A 23,245-nucleotide genomic window follows, 5' to 3' on the forward strand; every position below is an offset into this window, starting at 1 on the left:
TCATTTACTATCTATACTAACAGAAACTCTTTCTTAAGCACAGATGCTTTTAATACTTTACTTCCTCTGATGCTTGAAAAAAATAATATGAATAAAGCTGAATATTTTCTAAAGTATTTGGCCCTCTCTGTATAGTTCTTCACTGCTCTCCTGATGACCATCTTTTACCACTCCTTTTCTTTTTAGGTACAAGGCCAGAGCGGTGGAAGAGTTACAAAATTTTAATGTTAGGATTGAGGTAAGTTTCAGAACACCACCCCTCCACTGATTTCAGGATACACAATAACTCTATCCCCATTCTGACCACTACTCCACCTCTAAAACTTGTCATCCAAAGCAAAATGTGGATATGACAGGTCAAAGAGGCAACAGAACCAAGGTGCTTAGGGAAATAACTGATTCAGTGCATCTTCTCAGAAGCTTCTGTCAGCAAGGCTCCTAGAAAGCAGATGATGTGGTTTAAGGCTGTTTTCCCCCAGCAGTAGAGAAGCAGCATTACAAACTCCTTTCCTAAAACAGTCTGCTGGCACAAGGTAGTTGAAATTCCACCTTTTTGTACCCCGGGGTGAATCAAGTTCACTAATTGTAACAGTTCAAATGATGATTCTGACAGATTTTGGTCAGTTATGTGTTCAGGTTTTTTGTTGGACTTTCGTGGCATTGATTGTCATAACTGACTATCAGTGCAATCAACCAGTGGTAGCAACTATAGAAACTCAGTGTTAAATGTCAGTGGAAAAATCATTTGAGTACTGTGCCAGGATGTTGACAGAAGTTAGGAGCTGCTGGAAGGGGTTTATAACTACCTTTTTGATCAGCTTGTTCAGGATGAGAAGATTTAAGACGAGACAGTAGATTAGTGATGTTTTTGGGGGTCCATCAATGGATTTCTGAGCATCATAGGGGGCATGGATCAGTGTTCAAGTCGCATTGCCTGTCAGTACCTGGCCTGGTCTGGCCTAGGCAAGCTAATGATCCAACCAGCTGACCAAATTCGGTGATGAATCCTGGTCACATGCCATCTGAGGCATGTTGTGCATATGCTAAGAAGTCGTCTGATCATCACAGGCTTCAGGGATACTAGTAGATGGCCTTCATGAGGGATGAGTTAGTGATATTAGTGATGAGGGGAGTTGAGGTGCTCTTTATTTGCTTTCACTAGGCAGGGGTCTGACTCAGATTTTGTAGCACAGACTTCCTTTAGCAAGGCCTTTTCCTGCTTCCTGCTGCTCTTTGAGCCCCACCTAATCTACATTTCACTAACGTACATTACTTTAGACTCATTGGCTCAATCCACAGATAATAAACGCGGGCAGGCAAGCTGCATATCACTGTGTGCAAATCTTAGACTAATCTACACATTGAGGGAGACAGAAGATGATGGAAATTACATCAACACAGACTCTCTGAGATTTACCTCTGAATTTGTCCCTTACTGTGTATCAGAATGGTTTTGGTAAGCCATGAAGGAGGCTGCAGACTGATCATTGCAATTTTCCTCAATGGTTTTTTAATACCTATCTTGCTGTCTGAATGAGGGGAGGACTTGCACAACTCTCAGTTTTCTTCTGGCACTAACCTGAAGCAGCATTCTTCACATTTCCTAGACATATGTTGAGGCCTTTCTGAGTGAGGCTGTCATCTTGGAAATGGAATAACCTAAGCTGTGATGCATCTCAGAGAAGAACTGAAATCTTATCTAAGTTCAGTTCTTCTCCTCACATGCACAGAACTGTGTCCCATAAAGGTAGCTGTTCTGTTGATATATCTATTGTCAGAGGCAGAAATTTCTGAGAAACAGCTGACTGGGTACTGCTACAGCCACCTCACATCCCTCACCTTGCAGTTCTGTCTCCTGTTACAAGGTGGAGTTCAAATACACAATAGTGAAGATGGTCAGACATGATCCTTAATGGAGAAAGGACTGGAAGCTTTACCATCTTAAGGTCAGATCTCCATAGAAAGACAAAATCCATCTGATTTATGCAAACTTTCTTTCAGAGCTAATAATTGCATAAAATAATCCAGACAAATAAACATCATCAAATAAATACACCTGCTTGTAATTCCATATTCTTTAAAGCTTAAATTAGAGGATACTTTAGACAGGGAGAAATACAAATAAAAAGCTTAAGAAATCTTAGCTGGTCAATTTACTGAACTATGACAATATCAGAACAAAAGCCTGATTAAACAAGCAAAGGAAAAACCCCGTATGTTGCTTGTAGTATATAATCTTAAAATGTGGCATGATCCCATGAAAATCTTTCCAACATCTACATTTACTTTTCTTTATTGTAGTTAATTATCAGGGATAAAAGTTTAAAAAAATATGACATGAAAGACAGAAATTAAACTAAATTACGTAAACATAAGAGAGGAAACTTGGCCTATATAGCACACCAGATTCATTTTTAATTTGTTTTCTCATTTTTTAAAAAAAGAAATATCACATTTCCCCCCCAGTGTGTTATAAACTATTTATTTGTTGAAATGAACATGAGAATGTCAGATCCTTAACAATGGCCAAAATCTTCTAAGATTTTGAGCTACAAAATGCATAACAGTCTGTCCCTAGTGGATTTCCCAGCCTGCTTGGTGAGTTAATATTCCAAGACGACTGGTATCCCACTAAAGGTTTATAACATGTACTTAAATACTCCAAATTAGATCACGCAATATTCTGACATTTTACAAAGACTCCAATTTCTCCAGAGTTGACACCATAAAGAGGATAAATTAACAATGAATCCAGGAACTGAAATTTCTAATGTAATACGATAAAATGCATTAACTCTTATGTTTAAGTTCCCAACCTGCCTGTGACCAATATACTAAGGAAAATCTTGTGGAGGCTGGAAAAATATGGTCTTTCCTAAGTGAATCATTCCTCAAAATGAAAATAAATTAACCCATATTTACACTTTCATAAAAAACATTAGATTGCGACAGGAAATATCAGGAATGAAAATGTAGCAGTTTGCTCACAAGTAAGATACTCATTGTATGACAAAATGAGTGAGAGGCAGATTCTGTAATGGTGAAAACTGGCTAATATGTTTCTTTGTCACTTAACCAGTAAATTAGCAACATATTTAAGTCTCCACAGTAGAGAGGTTACACACTTACAGTAGCTGCCATTAGAGATTCAAAAAATCCCTTATAGTGACATCCTTCATACTCGTTATTTCTTGCTGTAAACATAGGGGGAAAAATGGTGCCAAATGTGGACTTTCTAATGTTGATACCGTCAATAGTAACCATTGTAGGTCATAAAGGAAAAATATAATAAAACAGTGGCAATTTTTGCCACATAATTTTGTGTATAATGTTTATGCACCTCAATGATCATATCAAAACCAGAGGAACCCATTTAGAGTTCTGCAATCATTGTTGCAACATTGTGTGTGTATATATGAGTGAGGAACTGGACATTATGGGAAGATAATTTCAGAGAGATGAGTAATATATGCTGTATGCTACATGCACTGACTATTGAAAATGAATACTCTTGATTCTGTTCTTATTGCTGTAGGCTGGCTTGCTTCTTAGCTGGTGCTTTCCCCTTCCTTCTTCTATGGAAGATGAAGGACTGTACCACTGACCCAAGAGAATAAAGTTTGCCTTAAGATTTCTTTGTTAGGCTATACTCAACTATTTACCCGCAAAAGGTTCTCTCCATTATGAGATCCCTCATGCATCTGCTGTGCCCCATTATGACAGGCACATGAATATAGGCATATGTATCTTCAATGTCTTTTCTGCTACATACTTGTGACATCCAATGCCATAAGGAAAGTTTCAAGTCAACAGAGAAGATCTGTTTGACTTCTTCACGTTTCTCTGGTGAAAGAACAATGCAGATTGTGCATTTAACTATGAAGAAAGAATGGTTACATAATCTACTGTAACTGTGGTTCTTTGTTCAGATGTATTCTACTTCGGGTGCATGTGCACCCCATGTGTGCAAGATTGGAGTCTTTACAGGGTAAACAACTGTTCTTTCTTCAAATGACTGTTCACATGAATTCCACTTCCGGTAACTAACAAGCAGTGAACTCACTGACAGCAGACAGATACGTAGAGTTTATTTAAATAACTGCTGGACAGCTCCATCGAAAGAGGTGTCAGATCTTGAGCCCCTAAATAGGAAACAGTGCTGTGTCAAAGTTTGGACTGATCCTCATGTAGCTGCCCTGCAAGTTTCCGCCTTAATCAACGCTAGATCCACTGGTCCTCTTCTTAGGTCATAACAAAATCAAAACGAGCAATCAGCCAGTGATGGAAAATGGGAAGGCAGATGCCCTATTTTGGAAACACAAGTATCTTGAACCTGATGAAGAGCCCTCTGCCACCGTGCTCAAGGTGTCCAGCTTTGTCAACTGGACAACAGACAGCAGTCTGATGTCCTCCATCTGTTCGCCAACAACCCATTTGCAATCCAGATCTGCCAGACCCTGAATGATGCAGGTATCTGACCAGGTTATTGACAGGCATTGTATCAGGCTGGGGTCCCCAGCTGATCTCCCATTTCTGGAAGAAATTTTTCAGACCCTTTGATATCGAGCCCCTCACCTCATCTGCCTATCACCTGCAGATTAATAGGCAAACAGAGAGAGTCAATCAAATCTTGGAGCAGTATCTTCACTGCTTTTTGAATTACCATCAAGACAACTGGCTTCCCTCGCTATTCTATACCTAATTCATACATAGCAAATGTAATCCATGCCTTAACACAATATAGCCCATTTTTCGCAAACACTATGGCTTTCACCCTCTCTTCTGCCCAGACTTACTCATGAGTTCGCCAGTACTGACCATGGTGGGTTTAGCCTCCCAACTGCACCAGGAGCTCAAAAAACCACTTGCCCTCTGCCAAAGAAGCCTACTAACACCATGCGGACCAAGACCATCAGGTTGCCCCTAATTTGGTTGTAAGTGACAAGATGTGACTCTGAGCAAAACCTTTAATCAAGCTGCCCATCTGCCAAACTAGACTACCGATGCCTGGACCCCTTCAAGATTATAGAACCAGTAAACCCAATGGCTTTCAGATTACAGCTGCCAGAGTCCTTAAGATGCACCCCATCTTACACAACTCACTTTTAAAGCTATACATCGAGAACCTTATATCCAAACTTCTCTAAGTCACTACCACCCATAACAGTCTGGAGACAGGGGGAGTACTTGATCCACCAAATCCTAATTTCTTGGCAAATTAGATGAAGGCTCAAGTTCTGGTTGACTGGGAAGGTTATGGTCCAGATGACTGGTCTTCGGTACTAATAGAGAACATCCATGCCTGGACCTACCATCAGAGTTCCATTGGAAATATCCTGAGAAACTGGGCCCCTAGGAGACATCTTCGGGGGAGGGTACTGTCAGGAATCTGGACCACCAACAGAGCCAGTCTGGAAGCAAGGCCTGCCGCACAGCCAGTCTCTGGGCAACCTAACAAGTGCAGCTGGCCTGTAGTAGGTTACCTAATTGGCTACAGCCACTGATTGGTTGGAAGAGTCAGCAGACCAGCCCTTAAGCTCAGCAGCAGCAGTTCAGTGGCTGCTCAAAACATTTGCCCATGGCTATGATAGCTGTTGTGCCTGCTTGTCCACAGCCTTGCCCCCGCTTTGCCTCATTCAAGGTAACCTGCTCCTGACCTTTGGCTCTGATTCCTGCTTTCTGTTGCTAGACATGACCATGGACTCCAATTCCTGACTACCAACTCCTGCTCTAACCATTAGGCCTAACTCAGCTCTACCCACTGGACACAACCGCCCATGTCCCAGTCATTGACACCTCAAGTACCTGTCATTTAGTAGAATAGTTGCATCACAGGAGGGGCAAATTTTGAATCCTGAGGACTTTCATTCAGCATTTCAGCTAAATCCCAATGCCAGGGAGATATCTCTCTGTGTGTGTTTAAATAAGTAAAACAGGCAAAGGGTGTAAAATAATACTATATTACACACTATATTATACATTATACTAGGAGTTCACAATCTTATTCTTTCTGAGCCCCCCCCCCCCCCAACATGCTATAAAACTCCATAAGCGACCTGTGCTACAATAACTAGTTTTCTGCATATAAAAGCCAGGGCCAGTATTGGGTGTAGCAAGCAGGGCAATTCCCTGGGGCCTCAGGCCACAGGCACCCTAGGGTTGCCAGATGTCCAGTTTTCAACCAGAATGCCCAGTCGAAAAGGGACCCTGGAGGCTCCAGTCTGCACCACTGACCGAGTCACTAGAAGTTTGGTTGGCGCAGGGCCAAGAGGCTCCCTACCTGGCTCCATGCAGCTCCCTGGAAATGGAGATGTCCCTTGGCTCCTAGGCGGAGGGACGGTCACAGGGGCTCCATGTTCTGCCCCCACCCTGCCCCGAGCGCCAGCTCCACAGCTCCAATTGGCTGAGAACCATGGCCAATGGGAGCTGCAGGGTGGCACCTACGGGCAGAGGCAGCGTGCAGACCCACCTGGCCATGACTCTGCCTAGGAGCCGAGGGACATGTTGCCGCTCGGGGGGAACCGCCAGAGGTGGTCGCCACCCAGAGCCTGCATCCCAAAACCCCTCTTGCACCCCAACCCACTGCCCCAGCCCTGAGCACCCTCCCCCACCCACACTCCCTCCTGGAGCCTGCACCTCCTCCCATGCCCCAACCTCCTGCCCTGAGCCCCCTCCTGCACGCAAACTCCCTCACAGAGCCTGCACCCTGAGCCCCCTTCTGTGCCCGAACACCAAACCCTGAGCCCCCTCACACACCTAAACTCCCTCTCAGAGCCCACACCCCGAACCCGCTCCTGTGCCCCAAACCCTTGCCCCACCTTAGAACCCCCTCCCACACTCCAAACCCCTCATCCCCACTCTGGAGTCCCCCTCCTGCACCCGAAACCCCTCATTCCCAGCCCCACCCCAGAGCCTGCACCCTCACCCCCCTGAACCCCAACCCTCTGGCCCAGCCCAAATCCACCTCCCACATCCGGAACCCCTCATTTCTGGCCCCACAATGGAGCCCAGCCCAGAGCCCATTCCCTCTCCCACACTCCAACACCTGCCTCAGCCCAGAGCCCCGCCCTCACCTCCCAAATCTCTCAGGCCCCAGCCTGGAGCCTCCTCCTGCACCCCAAATCCCTCATGCCCCCCAGAATCCGTACCCTCTCCCACACTCCAACCCCTGCCTCAGCCCGGAACCCCCTCCCACACTCCGAACCCCTCAGCCCCACACCCAGCCCAGAGCCCCCTCCTATACCCAAGAGCCCACACACCCCCAGCTGATGCTCTCACCCCCTATCGCACTCCAACCTGCTGCCGCAGCCCAGTGAAAATGAGTGAGTGAGTGAGGGTGGGGGAGAGCGAGTGACAGAGGAATGGAGTGAGCAGAGGCAGAACCTTAGAGAAGGGGTTGGGCAGGGGCAGGGCCTCAGGGAAATGGTGAGGAAAGGGTGTTCGTTTTTGTGCAATTAGAAAGTTGGCAACCCTAAGGCCCCCCTACGAAGCTACATTGCTCAGGCTTCAGCTTCAGCCACAGGTGGTTAGACTCAGGGCCCCAGGCTTCAACCCCATAACATGGGGCTTCGGCTTTCTGCCCTGGGCCCCAGGGAGTCTAATGCTGGCTCTGCTTGGCGGACCCCCTGAAACCTGCTCGCGGCCATCCAGGGAGCCCCAGCCCTCTGGTTGACAGCCACTGCACTATACTATTTTAACTAAAAGCTATATTATCTACACTAAAATTTATTAACTAGTTACACACACACAGAGACACAGACACACATGGAATCAAGTTGCAAAGCACACAAATAAGGGGATGCTACCAAAGGTTCCATCTCACTGCCCTGGGTGGTAAGGAGGAACCCAGGGTGCCCTTTATGCCCTCAGGTGCGGGGGCGTGGGGGGAGGAGAGCATCCAGGGTGCAAACATAGCCCCAAAGGATGCTGCTGGACAAAAGAATCTGATCTTTGACATAAGGCTCACATGCACGAGAAATGAAATCTATGTGGACAGTCAGTTAAAGGAGAAGAGCAAGTACTTTGAATAAAAGGAGCAAAAACGGAAGACTAGAAAGTCTTTTTTTATGTGCAACCAAGCATCTCAATTCATGCCTGTGGGTCTGTATCACATTGTTCTTCTCTTAGCACTGATGATAGCAGATTCTTTTATTACACTTATGGAAAGGGTAGAAAATATTACTAGCTACACATTAGAAAAAATGTATTTCTACTATACCACCTTATCAACAACATGAGTTGAATGAAGGTGGTGTCACATCTCCACCAAATGGTTCAGGAAATTGCATAGAGCTGCTGCAGCTCTATTAGAAATATTCATCTGGTCCATGATCCTGCTAATTTGGGTCACTCGAGTTTCCGAGTCTGGGACTAAAGAAAAGCTGGTGACTTTAGTCATCCATTCTAAGAACTGGGAGAAGATTGGGTTCTTCAGGTGTTGGGGACTTCAATGTCCAAGTCCAGCAGCGTTACCCAGTGGTGAGTGTATGGCCAGTGGTAGGGGAACCTGGGCCCTTCCTGCTCCACTGGGTTCCAACTCAGGGTCCTGTGGCTGGCTGGCTCAGTCCCCTCCAAAGTCACAAGTGTTGGCTTATAGCTTATAACCTCACAGGGGATGTTTCTCATTGACAGTGATCTGGAGGCTTTTCTTCAATAGCAGCTGTTTCTGGTCTAAACGGGGGCCATTGGCTGCTCTGCAATAGGTCTGGGTCCAGGCGGTGTGATGCTCCTGTGGCCTCTCCACCAGAGATACCAGCATAGGACTGCTCCCTCTCTGTCCGCCTTGACTGAGCTGAGCCATTCCCTTTTGAGCTCTGCCTCCACTGTGAGCATGCCCAGCAGGTGCGACTGGGCAGGGCCTTTTGGGCCCAGAGCTGCTTGTTAACCTTTGGTTCCCCGGTGTGAGGCTTATATACCACATCACACCAGGGAAGAGTCAATTTGTCATCTAACCTTGTGGATGTATACTTGCCTTCCAAAGAATCAGCAGTCTCTTCAGAGTACAAAATACAACCTCCCCCATACTGATCCCCCTGACCAACAGTACCCTTCTGTTCCAAACACATGTCCCAAGTGTCATGCTGATTCCAACACTATCCTCATGATCCAGATAAGATGTGTCAGAGTGCTGCCTCAATATGGAAAGCCAGCGGTGCTGAAGCATACAACATGAGTTGTGCCATAATTACCACCACAGGTAGCATTCCAGATAACGGTCTTTGAACTGAAGCCAAATTCATCAAACATGATGGGATCAAGGACCTACATTCCAGCCAAGGTGCAGACTTTGGCCCCACAACACCAAGAATTCAGACTAGGCCAAGCATCAGGAAAGAGCTTTGAGTTATTCAGTATGGTACAAACCGTCAAACAATCCAAGTGATCTTTTTGAACTTGGTCATGAGAGCAGGAAATGTTCTTGGACATTACTTCCTGGAGTTCACAGGTCCAGGCACCTATGCTGGTACTATGCAGTTTCACATGGTTCCACATGGAATAGTTGTCAAGCACCAAGGCCAGAGTCACTGGAAGTCAGGCGACAACTGTTCTCATATTTGAGCAGACTGGACAGAGCATTATCTGAATTGGTGACACTTAACTGGATGAGGAAAAGATGGTGTCCAGCACCAATGAAATAGTGTATGTCAGTACCGAGGGACTGAGCAATACTCTGAAATTTTGTCATACCTGTGCCAAAGCAGGCATTGAGAATATAACTTTAGCATTCCATTTGAGAACGCAACTTGGTCTATATTTCAAGGCCCTAGGTAAACACTATGCCAGACTACTGCAATTTCTGGAGGAGAACAACAGGGGTTTCAGAGCTCTTTCAGAGCCTAATGGCACAGAATGACATCCAAGAATAGGTAGCACACAAACTATTGTGGCCCATCCCAAAAGAGATAGTACGTTATTCATGAACGTCATGTTGTGCAAAAGACACACATATATAGTTACAATCAAGCATTTCTAGAAGTCATTTGACCATCTTCCTCTAGTCCTACAATGAGCAAGAAAAGAAAAAGAAACAACCAATCTAGCATCAGAGAAAGTTGACTACACACAAAGCTGAGCCAGGCCAACGGCTCTGGAAAAAACTAAATTGTAATAACCATTAAAATATATATAGTGGGAACTGGTACGGGGTTAACTCCAGTGTTGTATCTTTAGAGGCATTAGAGAGCAGCATGTGTCCATGACACAATGGCTGAAGTTAAGTAATACTGCAAGTAAAAATGCAGGCACAACATCCAGAGGTGTCAAAGGCAAAGATAGCATCTCAGCAAAATGTAATCATTGATGAAGAAACCAAATATCTTAAAATTTGAGCTTTATTAGGACAATAATAACAAAAGTACTATATGACTATATAGGAAAAAGGAGGCTGAAACAGCAAAGCAATCCAGTGTCATCAAGAGCCAGCTAAATGGAGAAAACCACAATAGTCCTGAGGAAGCTCTTACGTTAACTGCACAGGAAGGGAACTAAGTAAGGAACACATGGGGAAAGCTTAAGTACTTGACTAAGGCATGCACAAAGCACAGCGATATGGAACCTCAAAGTCCCAAAATTTAATAGATAAGGCTCTAAGCTTCTTCTGCACAGTAGTACGGACCCAAAAATAGAAATACACGGAATATGTCATCTGTGGAGTAGGATTTGACATCTGCATAAGTCACTGTTGTATACTAGTTTTGTCAAATTCATGTCTGAAATTGCTATTAAGCCAATTACTGTTATGAGGTATGTTTAGCAGTTCAATGGCCTTGAATCATCGTTAGCAATGATTCTGCTTTCATATTTTCAATATCCTTATTTATTTAGATTAGACCAAATTCAAATACAGTCCTTACTCCTCCACATTTAATACACTGAAATAAGAAAAGCTATGAAGTTACAGTAGCTTTAGAGTTGTAAATAATGCAGTCCTTACTGATAAGATTTTTTTTTAAACAGGTTCATTGTCCACACTAAATACTTACACATGTTCTAAAGCTGAATGTGTGCAGTGGGAGAGAAAGAAGATGGCCTAGCAGCTAGAGCACTGGAATAGCACTCAGAAGGCTGGGTTCTATTCCTGGTTCTGTCACTGGGCCGCTGGGTAACCATGAGCAAGTCACACTTCCCTTCTCTTTGCCTCACTTTCCCTGTCTGTAAAATGGTACTAAGCTCTTTGAGATCTAGGGATGAAAAATGCTATATAAGAGCTAGGTATTATTTTTATTATTCTGTAGAATTCTTAATCAGAAATCACAAAATTGTTGTCACTCCCTAAAAATCTGTAATTATCTTCATGTCTTCAAGAAAATACAACAGAATATTAACAGGTTTTTGCAGATTAGGATTACTAAACTAATACGGTTATACTTGCACCTGTAATTATTGTAGTACAGATGCAATATTGCAGTTAAAAGGGTGAAGCCAGTAAAAACAGCGTAGATGAGAGGTGATGAAGGTAATTCATAGATTCAAAGATTTCAGGCCAGTGGGACAATTGTGGTTATCTAGTCTGATGTCCTGCATAACAAAGCACATAGGTCGTCCCTGAATTAATTCCTGCTTCATGTCTAATAGCTGTGACTGAATTAGAGCATATCTTTCAGAAAAAATATCCAATATTGATTTAAAAATCTCCAGTGATGGAGAATCCTCAACAATCCTTGGTAAATTTTTCCAGTGACTAATTACGTTGCCTGTTAAAAATGTGCACCTTTATATTTAGTCTGAATTCAGCTAGCTTTAGTTTCCAGATACTGATTTTTGTTATACTTTTGTCTGCTAGAGTGAAGATCCCTTTATCATCAACTTTCTGTTGCTCATATAAGTACTTATACACTGTGATCATATGACCCCTTAAATCTTTGCTATTCTAAACTCCACAGACTGAGCTCAGCAGCTCTCGCTGTAGGGAATGATTTCTTCTCTGAACCTTCTCCAGTTTTTGAACATCTGTCCTGAAAAAATAGAAAGATGTCCTGATGCAGGATGCTATATATAAACGGTTGTAATTAATTGCACCACAAAATTGGAGGTGCAATTTTCAAGCATAAAATGAATTTATGGTTAAATCTTGTATACTGGATAAACTTGCCCATGCCATAATCCAGTCAATTTCAGAGCAATCTAGTGGTCCCAGTACAGGTTTAATGGTCAGGGATGTCTCAATTCTAATTTCACATCTGAAACCTCTCTTGGTGGCTTTCAGTGAGTCATTTAAGCTTTCTGATTTAGGTTCCCAATCTCTAAAATAGAGGAAAAAAATACTTAACTATCTATCTTAACTAACTATCTCACACAGATAAAGGAATTAGTTAATGATTGTGAAGTCCTCTGAAAATGGAAAACACTTCTTTATTGTTACAAAGTCTTAAATCTACAGAAGACATATTTCATCACAGCATTAAGAGTGGCTAAACATTAGTGAATTAAGAGATTCAATCGCTTTGACAACTCTATATTTCACCAAAAGGTGTAATCACACGTACATTACATTTTTACATTAAACGAATATGTTATACTTTGGCTCCTTACATGGTTGTGTGGCCATTAACTGAGCAGAATTGCTAACATGTCTGTCGAGTATAATCAAGTAAGTTCCCAAAGACATGAACGAGCAGTAAAAATTATCTTTAAAATGTAGAACATACTTTACCAATTATAACACACACTTTTGTCTTATTTACTTGAGGGGAAGTTATTCTTTACACTTGTTCCATACTGGAATATTAACCACTAATGTATATTTTAACATTAAATTAATTTTAAAAAAAACATACACAAGAAGGGTCTTGTCCTCACTGGAGTCCCCTGCCATCCAAAATTGCTCCTGTTTTGCACATGGGATTAAAAAGATATTAAAGCTATAAGGAGAAGACTGATTTTTTTTTCTATCTGAAATATTTTTTGATTTTCTCATGCTACTTTGAAGATTGACTCGCTGCATGTTTGTAGAAGAGGTCTGTTGCAGTATTTTAAATGGAGGCTGGCATATCTGATGTTATTCCTCCTCTGAGTACTGTGATCTCATTGACCAAAATGTGGCAACTAACCAATGAGGCAACAGGAAAACTTGTATGAGGTGTATTCATCCTAGGACTCCCTGATCTAAAAGAATGTCTTTATATAACTTGAACATAAACAGTCTACAAGAAATGATATGTTAAATATAAATATTACTCAGGGGTAGACTATTTGATTGGATCCCTAATCTTTTGTGCCAAATCAGAGTACCTGAAAGTTAGAATGCTCTTTTAAAATAGATCTGAAGTAGTAACTAAAAATTCAAACTAGTGAAACATCAGTTAAAGGGAAGATGGATTAACAGCTGTTTAGTAGAATGGTTTCAAAGAATCACAAAATGACATGTTCTCATGCAATTTTAAGTTTATAGTGCATATTTTGAGAAATTCTTTTAGGGGAAAAAACTATACTTTTCATCATAGGAAACACACTGTAGCTCATACAAAGGAATTTCAATCATCAAATACAAAATACAGAAAATTAACAAAGGTAATAGTTTACAAAACTTCTCCTACAACCCATATAAAAAAAATTCTATTTTTGCAAAAGAACTTTTTTTAGAAATGAAAATGCATAAAATTTAGCTGTAACAAGTCAGTGCACTTGTATCAATTAAGCAGATCTCAGTGTGTTTATCATAGAATAATTTTAAATTAAAATGACCAGATGCCTTATGACAGGTTTCAGAGTAGCAGCTGTGTTAGTCTGTATCCACAAAAAGAAAAGGAGTACTTGTGGCACCTCAGAGGCTAACAAATTTATTTGAGCATAAGCTTTCGTGAGCTATAGCTCACTTCATTGGATGCATTCAATGGAAAATACAATGGGGAGATTTATATACACAGAGAACATGAAACAATGGGTGTTACTATACACACTGTAACAAGAGTGATCAGGTAAGGTGAGCTATTACCAGCAGGAGAGTGGGGGGGAAAAAAACCTTTTGTAGTGATAATCAAGGTGGGCTATTTCAGCAGTTGACAAGAACGTCTGAGGAATAGTGGTTAGTGGGTTAGTGGTTTTCTTGTGTGGTTGCTGGTGAGTATTTGCTTCAGGTTGGGGGGCTGTCTGTAAGCAAGGACTGGCCTGTCTCCCAATATCTGTGAGAGTGATGGGTCGTCCTTCAGGATAGGTTGTAGATCCTTGATGATGCGTTGGAGAGGTTTTAGTTGGGGGCTGAAGGTGATGGCTAGTGGCGTTCTGTTATTTTCTTTGTTGGGCCTGTCCTGTAGTAGGTATCTTCTGGGTACTCTTCTGGCTCTGTCCATCTGTTTCTTCACTTCAGCAGGTGGGTACTGTAGTTGTAAGAATGCTTGATAGAGATCTTGTAGGTGTTTGTCTCTGTCTGAGGGATGGGAGCATATGCGGTTGTATTGTAGAGCTTGGCTGTAGACAATGGATAGTGTGGTTTGGTCTGGATGAAAGCTGGAGGCATGTAGGTAGGCATAGCGGTCAGTAGGTTTTCGGTATAGGGTGGTGTTTATGTGACCATCTCTTACTGACAGCCCCCCCCCCCAACCTGAAGCAAATACTCACCAGCAACCACACCCCACACAACAAAACCACTAACCCAGGAATCTATCCTTGCAACAAAGCCCATTGCCAACTGTGTCCATGTGTCTATTCAGGGGACACCATCATAGGGCCTAATCACTACCAGAGGCTCGTTCACCTGCACATCTATCAATGTGATATATGCCATCATGTGCCAGCAATGCCCCTCTGCCATGTACATTGGCCAAACTGGACAGTCTCTACGTAAAAGAATAAATGGACACAAATCAAACGTCAAGAATTACAACATTCAAAAACCAGTCGGAGAACACTTCAATCTCTTTGGTCACTCGATTACAGACCTAAAAGTGGCAATTCTTCAACAAAAAAACTTCAAAAACAGACTCCAACGAGAGACGGCGTATTAATTGGAATTAATTTGCGAACTGGACACCACTAAATTAGGCTTGAATAAAGACTGGGAGTGGATGTGTCATTACACAAAGTAAAACTATTTCCCCATGTTTATTTCCCCCCCGCTACTGCTCCTCAGACGTTCTTGTCAACTGCTGGAAATGGCCCACCTTGATTATCACTACAAAATCACTATTTCCCCCCGCTCTCCTGCTGGTAATAGCTCACCTTACCTGATCACTCTTGTTACAGCGTGTAGGTAACACACACTGTTTCATGTTTTCTGCGTATATAAATCTCCCCGCTGTATTTTCCATTGAATGCATCCGATGAAGTGAGCTGTAGCTCATGAAAGCTTATGCTCAAATAAATTTGTTAGTCTCTAAGGTGCCAAAAGTACTCCTTTTCTTTTTGCGGATGCCTTATGGAATACAACTTTTATCACACTTGGGTCAGTGGCTCAAGTCTGGCTCATGCTGGAAATTTTCAATAGTTTTCAAAGGCCTACCCAAAGTGAGCAGGTCGTCTCAATCAGGTTCCTAGTTGACAAGTGACACCACAGAAACTGTACTCTTTCTGACAGTCTCCAGATAGATGGCAAGGAATAAGTGGGGAAAAAGAATGAACCCCTCTCCCCCAAAGGTCATTGCTCCAAACCTAGCTTGAGGCACGTTGGTGGGGCAAGTCTGGAGAAACCTGCACTGCCACTGGCCATGCTGTAACTACTCTGTGGACTGGAACCTCCAGTTACCAGTTCTTGCAATCTGCCTATTTACATGAGATTCACATAATGGAGTAAACCTCAATATTGATGCAAAAAGTCATTAAGAAAATAATTATACTTTGTTCTTATAACATTAGGTTATTACAAACTTGCCACAGCCCTTATTGAATTCTGGGATACAATTATTTTAATTCACATGATGTTTAGAGAATATAATCGCTTACATGCTTATGTGTTAGTTCGTTACTTAATTATATGGAATCTTCCTAGGAATCTGCTTTTTGACAACTAGGGACAGACCAAAAGTGTCAAAAATGACATCTCAGTCATAAAACTTCCAAGTGTATTCACACAAACTCTGGAATGCAGCGTTATAGCGTCTATTTTGCTTTAACATTCTATACGATTTTCCTTTATACTATGTTTGTATGTTATTGTGACTTTTACCTTACACAGAATATTTGACAGGAATTTAACTGCAGGTTGTAAATGTAATACAAAAAGATAGGTTCTTAATTCAGTCAAAAGGCAAACAAACCTTGTGTGTCTTATCGAAGTGTGTCTTATCGAAGACCAAGACACACACTCTTGTATAAGGTATCAGTTTCATATAGATATGATCCTTATCTCAAGGCAACCATCGAAGATATTTATGGTCCTAGGAAAAGATCCGATTGTGTAAAAGAATGCAAGGATGTTCTTCATTCAGGATATTCAAAGCTAAGTCATAATCAGGATGTTATCTGAGCTATAAATTAAGTCATTAAAGTGGGGCTCTTTTCACCCCTCCCCTTTGCAAAAAAAAAAAAAAAAGAAGTCGACAGTTTAAACCCACACAAAAGGATTGTAAAATTATAAAAGAAATTAGTTTTAATAAGAATAAGAACTCTAAAGTCTTCATTCTACAATTGTTAAGGAAGAACAGTTATGATTGGAAAATGTTTTACAACAGATATTAATTACTTTTAACTCATTTTCACTTGAAGGTGAAAACCTGGTTGTTCCTCAAATGCTTAAGATGGAATAACCTTCTTTGGAAATGTATACTTGCAAATGTCTTGTATCTAAATGCAAGCCCTCATATTATTGCTTGACACCATTGTTATATAAGTAGTAACATGTTTTATGTACAAACATTAGATCGTGTGATGCTATAACAGATTACTAATGTAAAAAGCCATCTGTCTATAGAAATATTTATATTATTTGGGAGTTAGTTATCTGGCAATGCTTAAGCAACTCCTTAACCAAACTCAAAAGCAAAAGTTACTTTTCCAAGGAAAGGTAAGAACAAAGGACAACAACTTATTCGAGAACTATTAAAGTTTACAAACTCTCTAAGAATTATTTATGTTTAAAAAAAGTCTATTTTGAGTGATGAAAGACTTTTACAGCGAAAAATAAGCAAAAAGAACGAGGACTACTTGTGGCACCTTAGAGACTAACACATTTATTTGAGCATAAACTTTCATGGGCTAAAGCCCACTTCATCAGATGCAAGCAGTGGAAAATACAGTAGGAGGATAGATAGATAGATATATACACATACACACACACATACACACACACAAAACATGAAAAAATGGGTGTTGCCATACCAACTCTAACGAGACTCACTGATTAAGGTAGGCTATTATCATTATTATTACTACCAGTGCATCATCAAGGATCTACAACCTATCCTGAAGGACAATCCCTCACTCTCACAGACCTTGGGAGACAGGCCAGTCCTCACTTAGAGACAGCCCCCCTACCTGAAGCAAAAATTCACCAGCAACCACACCCCACACAACAAAAATACTAACCCAGGAACCTATCCTTGCAACAAAGCCTGTTGCCAACTCTGTCCACATATCTATTCAAGGGACACCATCATAGGACCTAATCACATCAGCCACACCATCAGGGGCTCGTTCACCTGCACATCTACCAATGTGATATATGCCATCATGTGCCAGCAATGCCACTCTGCCATGAACATTGGCCAAACCAGACAGTCTGTACTTATGGCCTCTTTGTATGTCTCTGTGGAGAGCTTTCAACAGAGATTACATCTCTGAGAGTGGGTCTGTTCTCAGGAGCATGCTCTTCTGTAGGTAAACTAAAACCAAAGTACATTGTTCCCGAAATTAGTAATGAGTTCTGTCTCAGTGTATTATTATTGATTATTCTTATAGATTGGCATAATAATTTCATTCAACCCCACATGACTAAAACAGTGGGAGTCACATCCCTGAACTGGGATTAAGAGAGAGAATTAAGATTTGGACTATCATTTTTTGTTTCTCTAAATTATAAAGGTTTAGAATAAAATTACTTGCTTCTCAACAACTTACAACACCATATGTATAAATATATTTCTAGGTTTTTAGAAAAAAACTGATAAAACAAATTCTATCATGTGGCATTAGAGTAACATCCAGATGGTTCATCAGCAGGGTTGTAACCTTTAGCTCCACCACACAGACCTCCTCTACCACTTGAGCTAACAGAACAATCGATGGTGAGTATTAGATTGTCATCCTTTATGTGGAGCAGCACTAGAGGGGGTGAGACATGCACTTTGCCAGTGGGTTTCACATATATTTGCTGACATCAGAGGAATGTTGTGACTCAGTAATCTTGGGTTCTACTCCAGGCTCTGGAGGGAAGTGTACTCTAGTGGGTAAAAACTTCTGCCCATTCCCCACAAGCTTGACCTCCTTCTACATTGTCCCAGTCCTGTTTCTTCCCCACTCCTCGTTCCTTGTCACAGTTTCTTTGCCCAGCAAGTCGTAGTGTCACCCAACTGGGCTTACTGTCCAAGTTCCAATTTCTCCTCCATTCCTATTCTATCCCCCTCACCACATCCAATCTCAATCTCTTTGCCCAGCCAGTCTCAGTTCTTGCATCCTGGCTCCTCATCCAATCTGTCTCGCTTCTCCCCCAACCAACAGAAATTCCCAGCCTCCTCAACCATACTCAGTTTCTCCCCCTACTGAGACATCACCTCAGGCTCACTCATCCATGATTTACTGTTCCAAGCCCTTTGCTCAGCCAGCCCCAGTTTTCCCCCCTGTATCCCAGCTCCTTGTCAGATCTGTCTCCCCACCTCCATTTTTCCCCCACACTGGTTCCTAGCCCTAGTGTCCTTGTCCAACGAGTTCCAGTTTCCCCTCTTTTTGCTAATTCCTCATCCAATCCAAGGGTTCCCCACCCTCAGTCAAATGGCTGCCAGCCCCTCCGTCTCATTTCCCTCATTACAGCTCCCAGACCCAGACTCCCCACTCCCAAGTACCAGTCTTCTTGCCCAACCTGTCCCAGTTTCTTCCCCACCTTCACCAGATTCCTTGTTCCAATTTACTCCTTTCCCTCCCCTCTTATACAGCTTTTGTCTTCTGTGCATTTGAATAAGACCACACACTCCTTCTCGCTACCTCGGTGCCAGCACAGTGGTCATTGACAACGCAGAAGAGACATGCTCTTAGTTCAAGTGCCTGGATCCACCGTGGCCTAGAGTGCCCATTGACTGGGAGTAGTCATTAAAAGGGAAACCCCAGCTTCACCTAGCTGCAGAGATCATGCTCAGTTGCCTTGTGGAGATGGCACATATGCAATCTGGTCAGCACTAGGAGCTGAGAGCTTGACCTTGGTCAATGGGGGCAGAATCTTCAGAGATTTTAGCTGCTATAAATGAAGCATGTGAGAACTACAATGTGAGACTGAGCATGTGAGAACTACAATTTTTAAAAAGTTTATACCTTGGCCAAATTTGGGCAGATTTTTCATGAGTCAGCAAAAGGCATATGCATCCCTGATACAAAGGCCACATCCATGTCAAGTTTCAAGTCTCTGCCCCATAGGTGCACTAGAGCAATTAAAAAAAAAAAGTTTCCAGAATTTTTTTTTTTTAACTATCGGCAAAACAAGGTATTTTTCTTTAGCCTCATGGTCAGAAATGGTTGAACCATTTCAGCTGAAATGTTTAAAAAATAAATCAGCCTGGGGCACACAGGGAAAATTTCGTCCAAATGGCCAAAATTTGGCAAAGTTATAAGCAACTGAAACAGGGTCTTATAATGAGAAGAGCTGTGTAACCTTAATAATTGGCAGTGCTACCAGCCCCTCCTATAATAAGGAATTACTGGGTGAGGTCCTAATTATCTAAATATAAATATGAAACTAAAAACAATATTAAATTAACTGTACTGATGGGGCAATTTACCTTAAATTCTTCTACAATAATAGTTAGGGCTTCATGTCCAGCTTTCCTCATGTCTTCTAACTCAAGCTTGTGTTTCTCCTGTAAAAAAAATGTAATGAACATTATATAATAACTACACAGGGTTGATAGAATCATATACATTGAGATGCAATATCCAGTGAACCAAGTACACCTCTTTCCTAGTACAAGATTGTTCCTCATATTTCCTGGTATTTTGTGCAAACTAGATTTAAAAGTCTCAAGCAATGGCGTTTCCATCACTTCTCTTTAGATACTATCTTCCTGCCCACCTCAATTCAGTCCAAAAAAGTAATTCCTAATATTCAGCTTAAATTTTCCATTTCTAAATTTCTTCCTATTACTTCTCCTTGTGCCATACTAAATACTTCTTCATTCTTTATATTTATACCCTTTAAATATCTGAATATCTATTGTCTTTTTTGTTATTACTTATTATATATATTACCTTAATGCCTTTGCAGTTTCTTGACTAAGATATTTTAAATTTTTATTCCCTTTTGCCTTAAAAGGAGTTGGGGTGGTCAGTATCTCTCTGGATCAGAACTTTATGACTTTCCTCAATTCAATCCCTCAAACCCCATGACAATTTTTATTACCTATATTTTAAACTCACTCTACTTTATCCGTATCTTTCTACTTATATGTTGCCCAGAACCTAATACAATATCCCTGATGGCTTTCTGCTAGTATCATATAGAAGAATGTGACACTGGCAGACCAACCAATCTGTGTATGACCCATAACAACTCAACAGGAAGCATTACAATTTGTAATCAAGACGATCCACTTATGTACAGGTATCAAAGAAATATTAATTAGGCTAGCAATCCCCAACTCATTCACTCTGTAAGATGCTAAGTGTATTTGTCTGTGTTTACCAAGATCTTGTTAGAAGTTTAACAATGTAACCAGACTAGATCATAGATGCTAATCCCCTTTCATATCTTAATTGCCTTAATTATGTATGCAGTTGTGTCCAGTTAACCTTAAGATCAAAGATGTGAGATACTGCAAGAAACCAATAATATTATCTACATTGTCTTCAGTTTAACTATCTATGGTATAATGAAGTACTGGCTAATTACCTTATGTGAATAAATGTAACTAGTTTACTTGTGTATGCATAGGAAATAGAAGACTAGCTTCAAAGCAAAGGTCCACATTTCCTATTCTTTCTCAGGGGAAAGCCTTGCTATGGCAATTTATGTGAGGAGTCTTGTCAGCCTGCTAGAAGACTGATAAAGGAAAGCTTCAGGCCTGATTCTTTCATCTCTAGTCTGCTTAAACTTTGAACAGGGAAAGTATAAGTCATCTGGAAGATCTCCGTCTTACATTCATTTGGAGTAACCTGGAAAATGCTTGGAAAGACTTTAACAGACTTTACATCTAAGTTGCCTTTGAATTCTGACTTCTTGGGATGATTCCATAGAATCTATTTATTCTATTACTGCTGTGATCCTGAACTATGAACACTGAAAGTCACTTGTATGTGTATTGGTCTTTTAACCATTTGCAACTCTCTTTTTTTCCTTTTATTAGTAAACCTTTTGTTTTAGTTAGTGAGTTTTAGTTTGGCATCAGCGTGATTACTGGGTAAGATCTGAGACTCATATTCACCTGGGGATAAGTGTCTAGTCCTTTGGAATTGGTGAACCTCACATATGGTGAATTAGATTTTCAGTAACCCCTCACTATATGGGATGCCTAAAGGGGACTGTGTTTGACTTCTTGGTAACCAGTGTGGTATTACAGAGGAGCTGTTTTGTTACTGGTTTGGTGAATCTAAATATCGAATAAACCACCAATTTTGTGGATTGTCTGCCCTATTTCTTGCAGTCTGCCCTGAGTAAGGCATTTGCAATGTGGCACATCTAGGCACCCAGTCACAAAGGGCTATTATATGGCTCAAAAATACATTCTTTTTTTAAAGTGCCATAATGTTCAGTGAATTCATGTTTGGTTTACTGTCCACTATCACCCCTAAAACCCTTACTATTCCTGCTTCCCAATTTTCTTCCTTTAAATAATTATACATTTCACAGTATTATAATATCACATTACTGCATTAGCTTGTATTTTTCTACATTGAATCTTATTTTGTTATTTTCTGTACATGGTTCTTAATTCTCTAGGTTACTTAGCATTATTTCTCACTAATGGCAGGTGTTCACAATTACTTTCAAATTACAACTCATAATTCAGAATTTCACTGTCATGCTATTTACTACTACTCCTATATCATTAATTAAAATGTTAAACAGACCTATCTGTAATCCATGTTGAACCCCTACTACACACCTCTCCCCAACTCAATACTTTGTTTGTTATTTTTCTTATTTTGCCAGTTTTCAGCACACAGTGGTCTTCTCCAAGCCAATCTGAATTAATTTGCAATTAAAATTTAGAGACCATACCAAATACTTTACTTACATAGAAATATTACATCTTCTGCATTCCCTTCATACATTCATAATTCTAACAAAAAGAAATGTTGGTGAATTGGGGGAAGCACTAGAAGATAAATGGAATAATATAGTGTTCACTATATCTAAAGCATCTGTTAGCTCTCTGTAACCTGAGTTTGCAATTTGGGCATCTTGTTAGATCTTCTGTTGCTTTTTGAGATAGTAACCAGGATCAACACTTTTTTTTAATCTGTGCCTGATAAGGAGGTTGAAACCCTTTCTCCCCCACGCCTAAACATGGGTCTTGCTACAATGGTCTACTCTTGAGATTAAGCTACTACAATGTGCTGTTTCACAGATCCAGTTGGGCTCTCATTACGGTTTTAAGCCTCTGGAGTGGGGGGTAGTCTGTGTTCAGGAAGGCAAAGCTCCCCAAATTTGTACATGCAGTTCCTCTCAGCTATCAAAATGGCTGAGAAGGGACAACAAATAGAGGAGATTCTTCCCTTTTTATAACCTTGCAGTCCCCTCTGTTAGCTGACTCTATTCATCCTCAACATGTGACCACAGTCCCTGACCAGATGATCCATTGCCTACTTACCGCCCCCTGGAGGTAAGACTTGAAAAACTGGTGTGCTCTGGGTAGCAGCCATCTCTTTCTCTAAAGGTGCTAAATTTGAATATGTGGCCATTAAAGTTTAACAGCCTTCTATTGTCAACCCTGTACTACTGTCCTTTGGAACTGCTATCCATCACAGAAGTAAAAGACTGCAAAAAGGCAAAGACCTGCCTTACACACAAAATGGAGTTTGCTGTCTTACACACAGTGTTCATCATCTCACAGAATATAAATTGTACAGATTCTTCAAATCATCACAGCTGTATCTGGAGACACATTTTAAATCCATTGGAAAACGTGATCTCCAATGCAGAACAACACTTCAAGCAGGATATCTTGCAGTG

At 41.2% G+C, this 23,245-nt stretch overlaps 1 protein-coding gene across 9 annotated transcripts in view; it reads right to left on the reverse strand.

The window, feature by feature from the left end:
* The window catches only part of CCDC91 (coiled-coil domain containing 91), a 319,501-nt gene that overhangs the window by 148,582 nt on the left and 147,674 nt on the right, over positions 1-23,245 (reverse strand). For 8 of the 9 annotated variants that reach the window (XM_074936086.1, XM_074936059.1, XM_074936124.1 and 5 more), the window contains one exon: positions 19,857-19,934. The exons of the other annotated variant lie outside the window; for it this stretch is intronic. In XM_074936086.1, the coding sequence (XP_074792187.1) occupies positions 19,857-19,934 (78 nt within the window). The remainder of the gene's footprint in view (positions 1-19,856; positions 19,935-23,245) is intronic. 9 annotated transcript variants of the gene reach the window in all.

This window comes from Natator depressus, chromosome 1, assembly GCF_965152275.1.
Source record: "Natator depressus isolate rNatDep1 chromosome 1, rNatDep2.hap1, whole genome shotgun sequence".
In the NCBI taxonomy this organism is placed as follows: Eukaryota; Metazoa; Chordata; order Testudines; family Cheloniidae; genus Natator; species Natator depressus.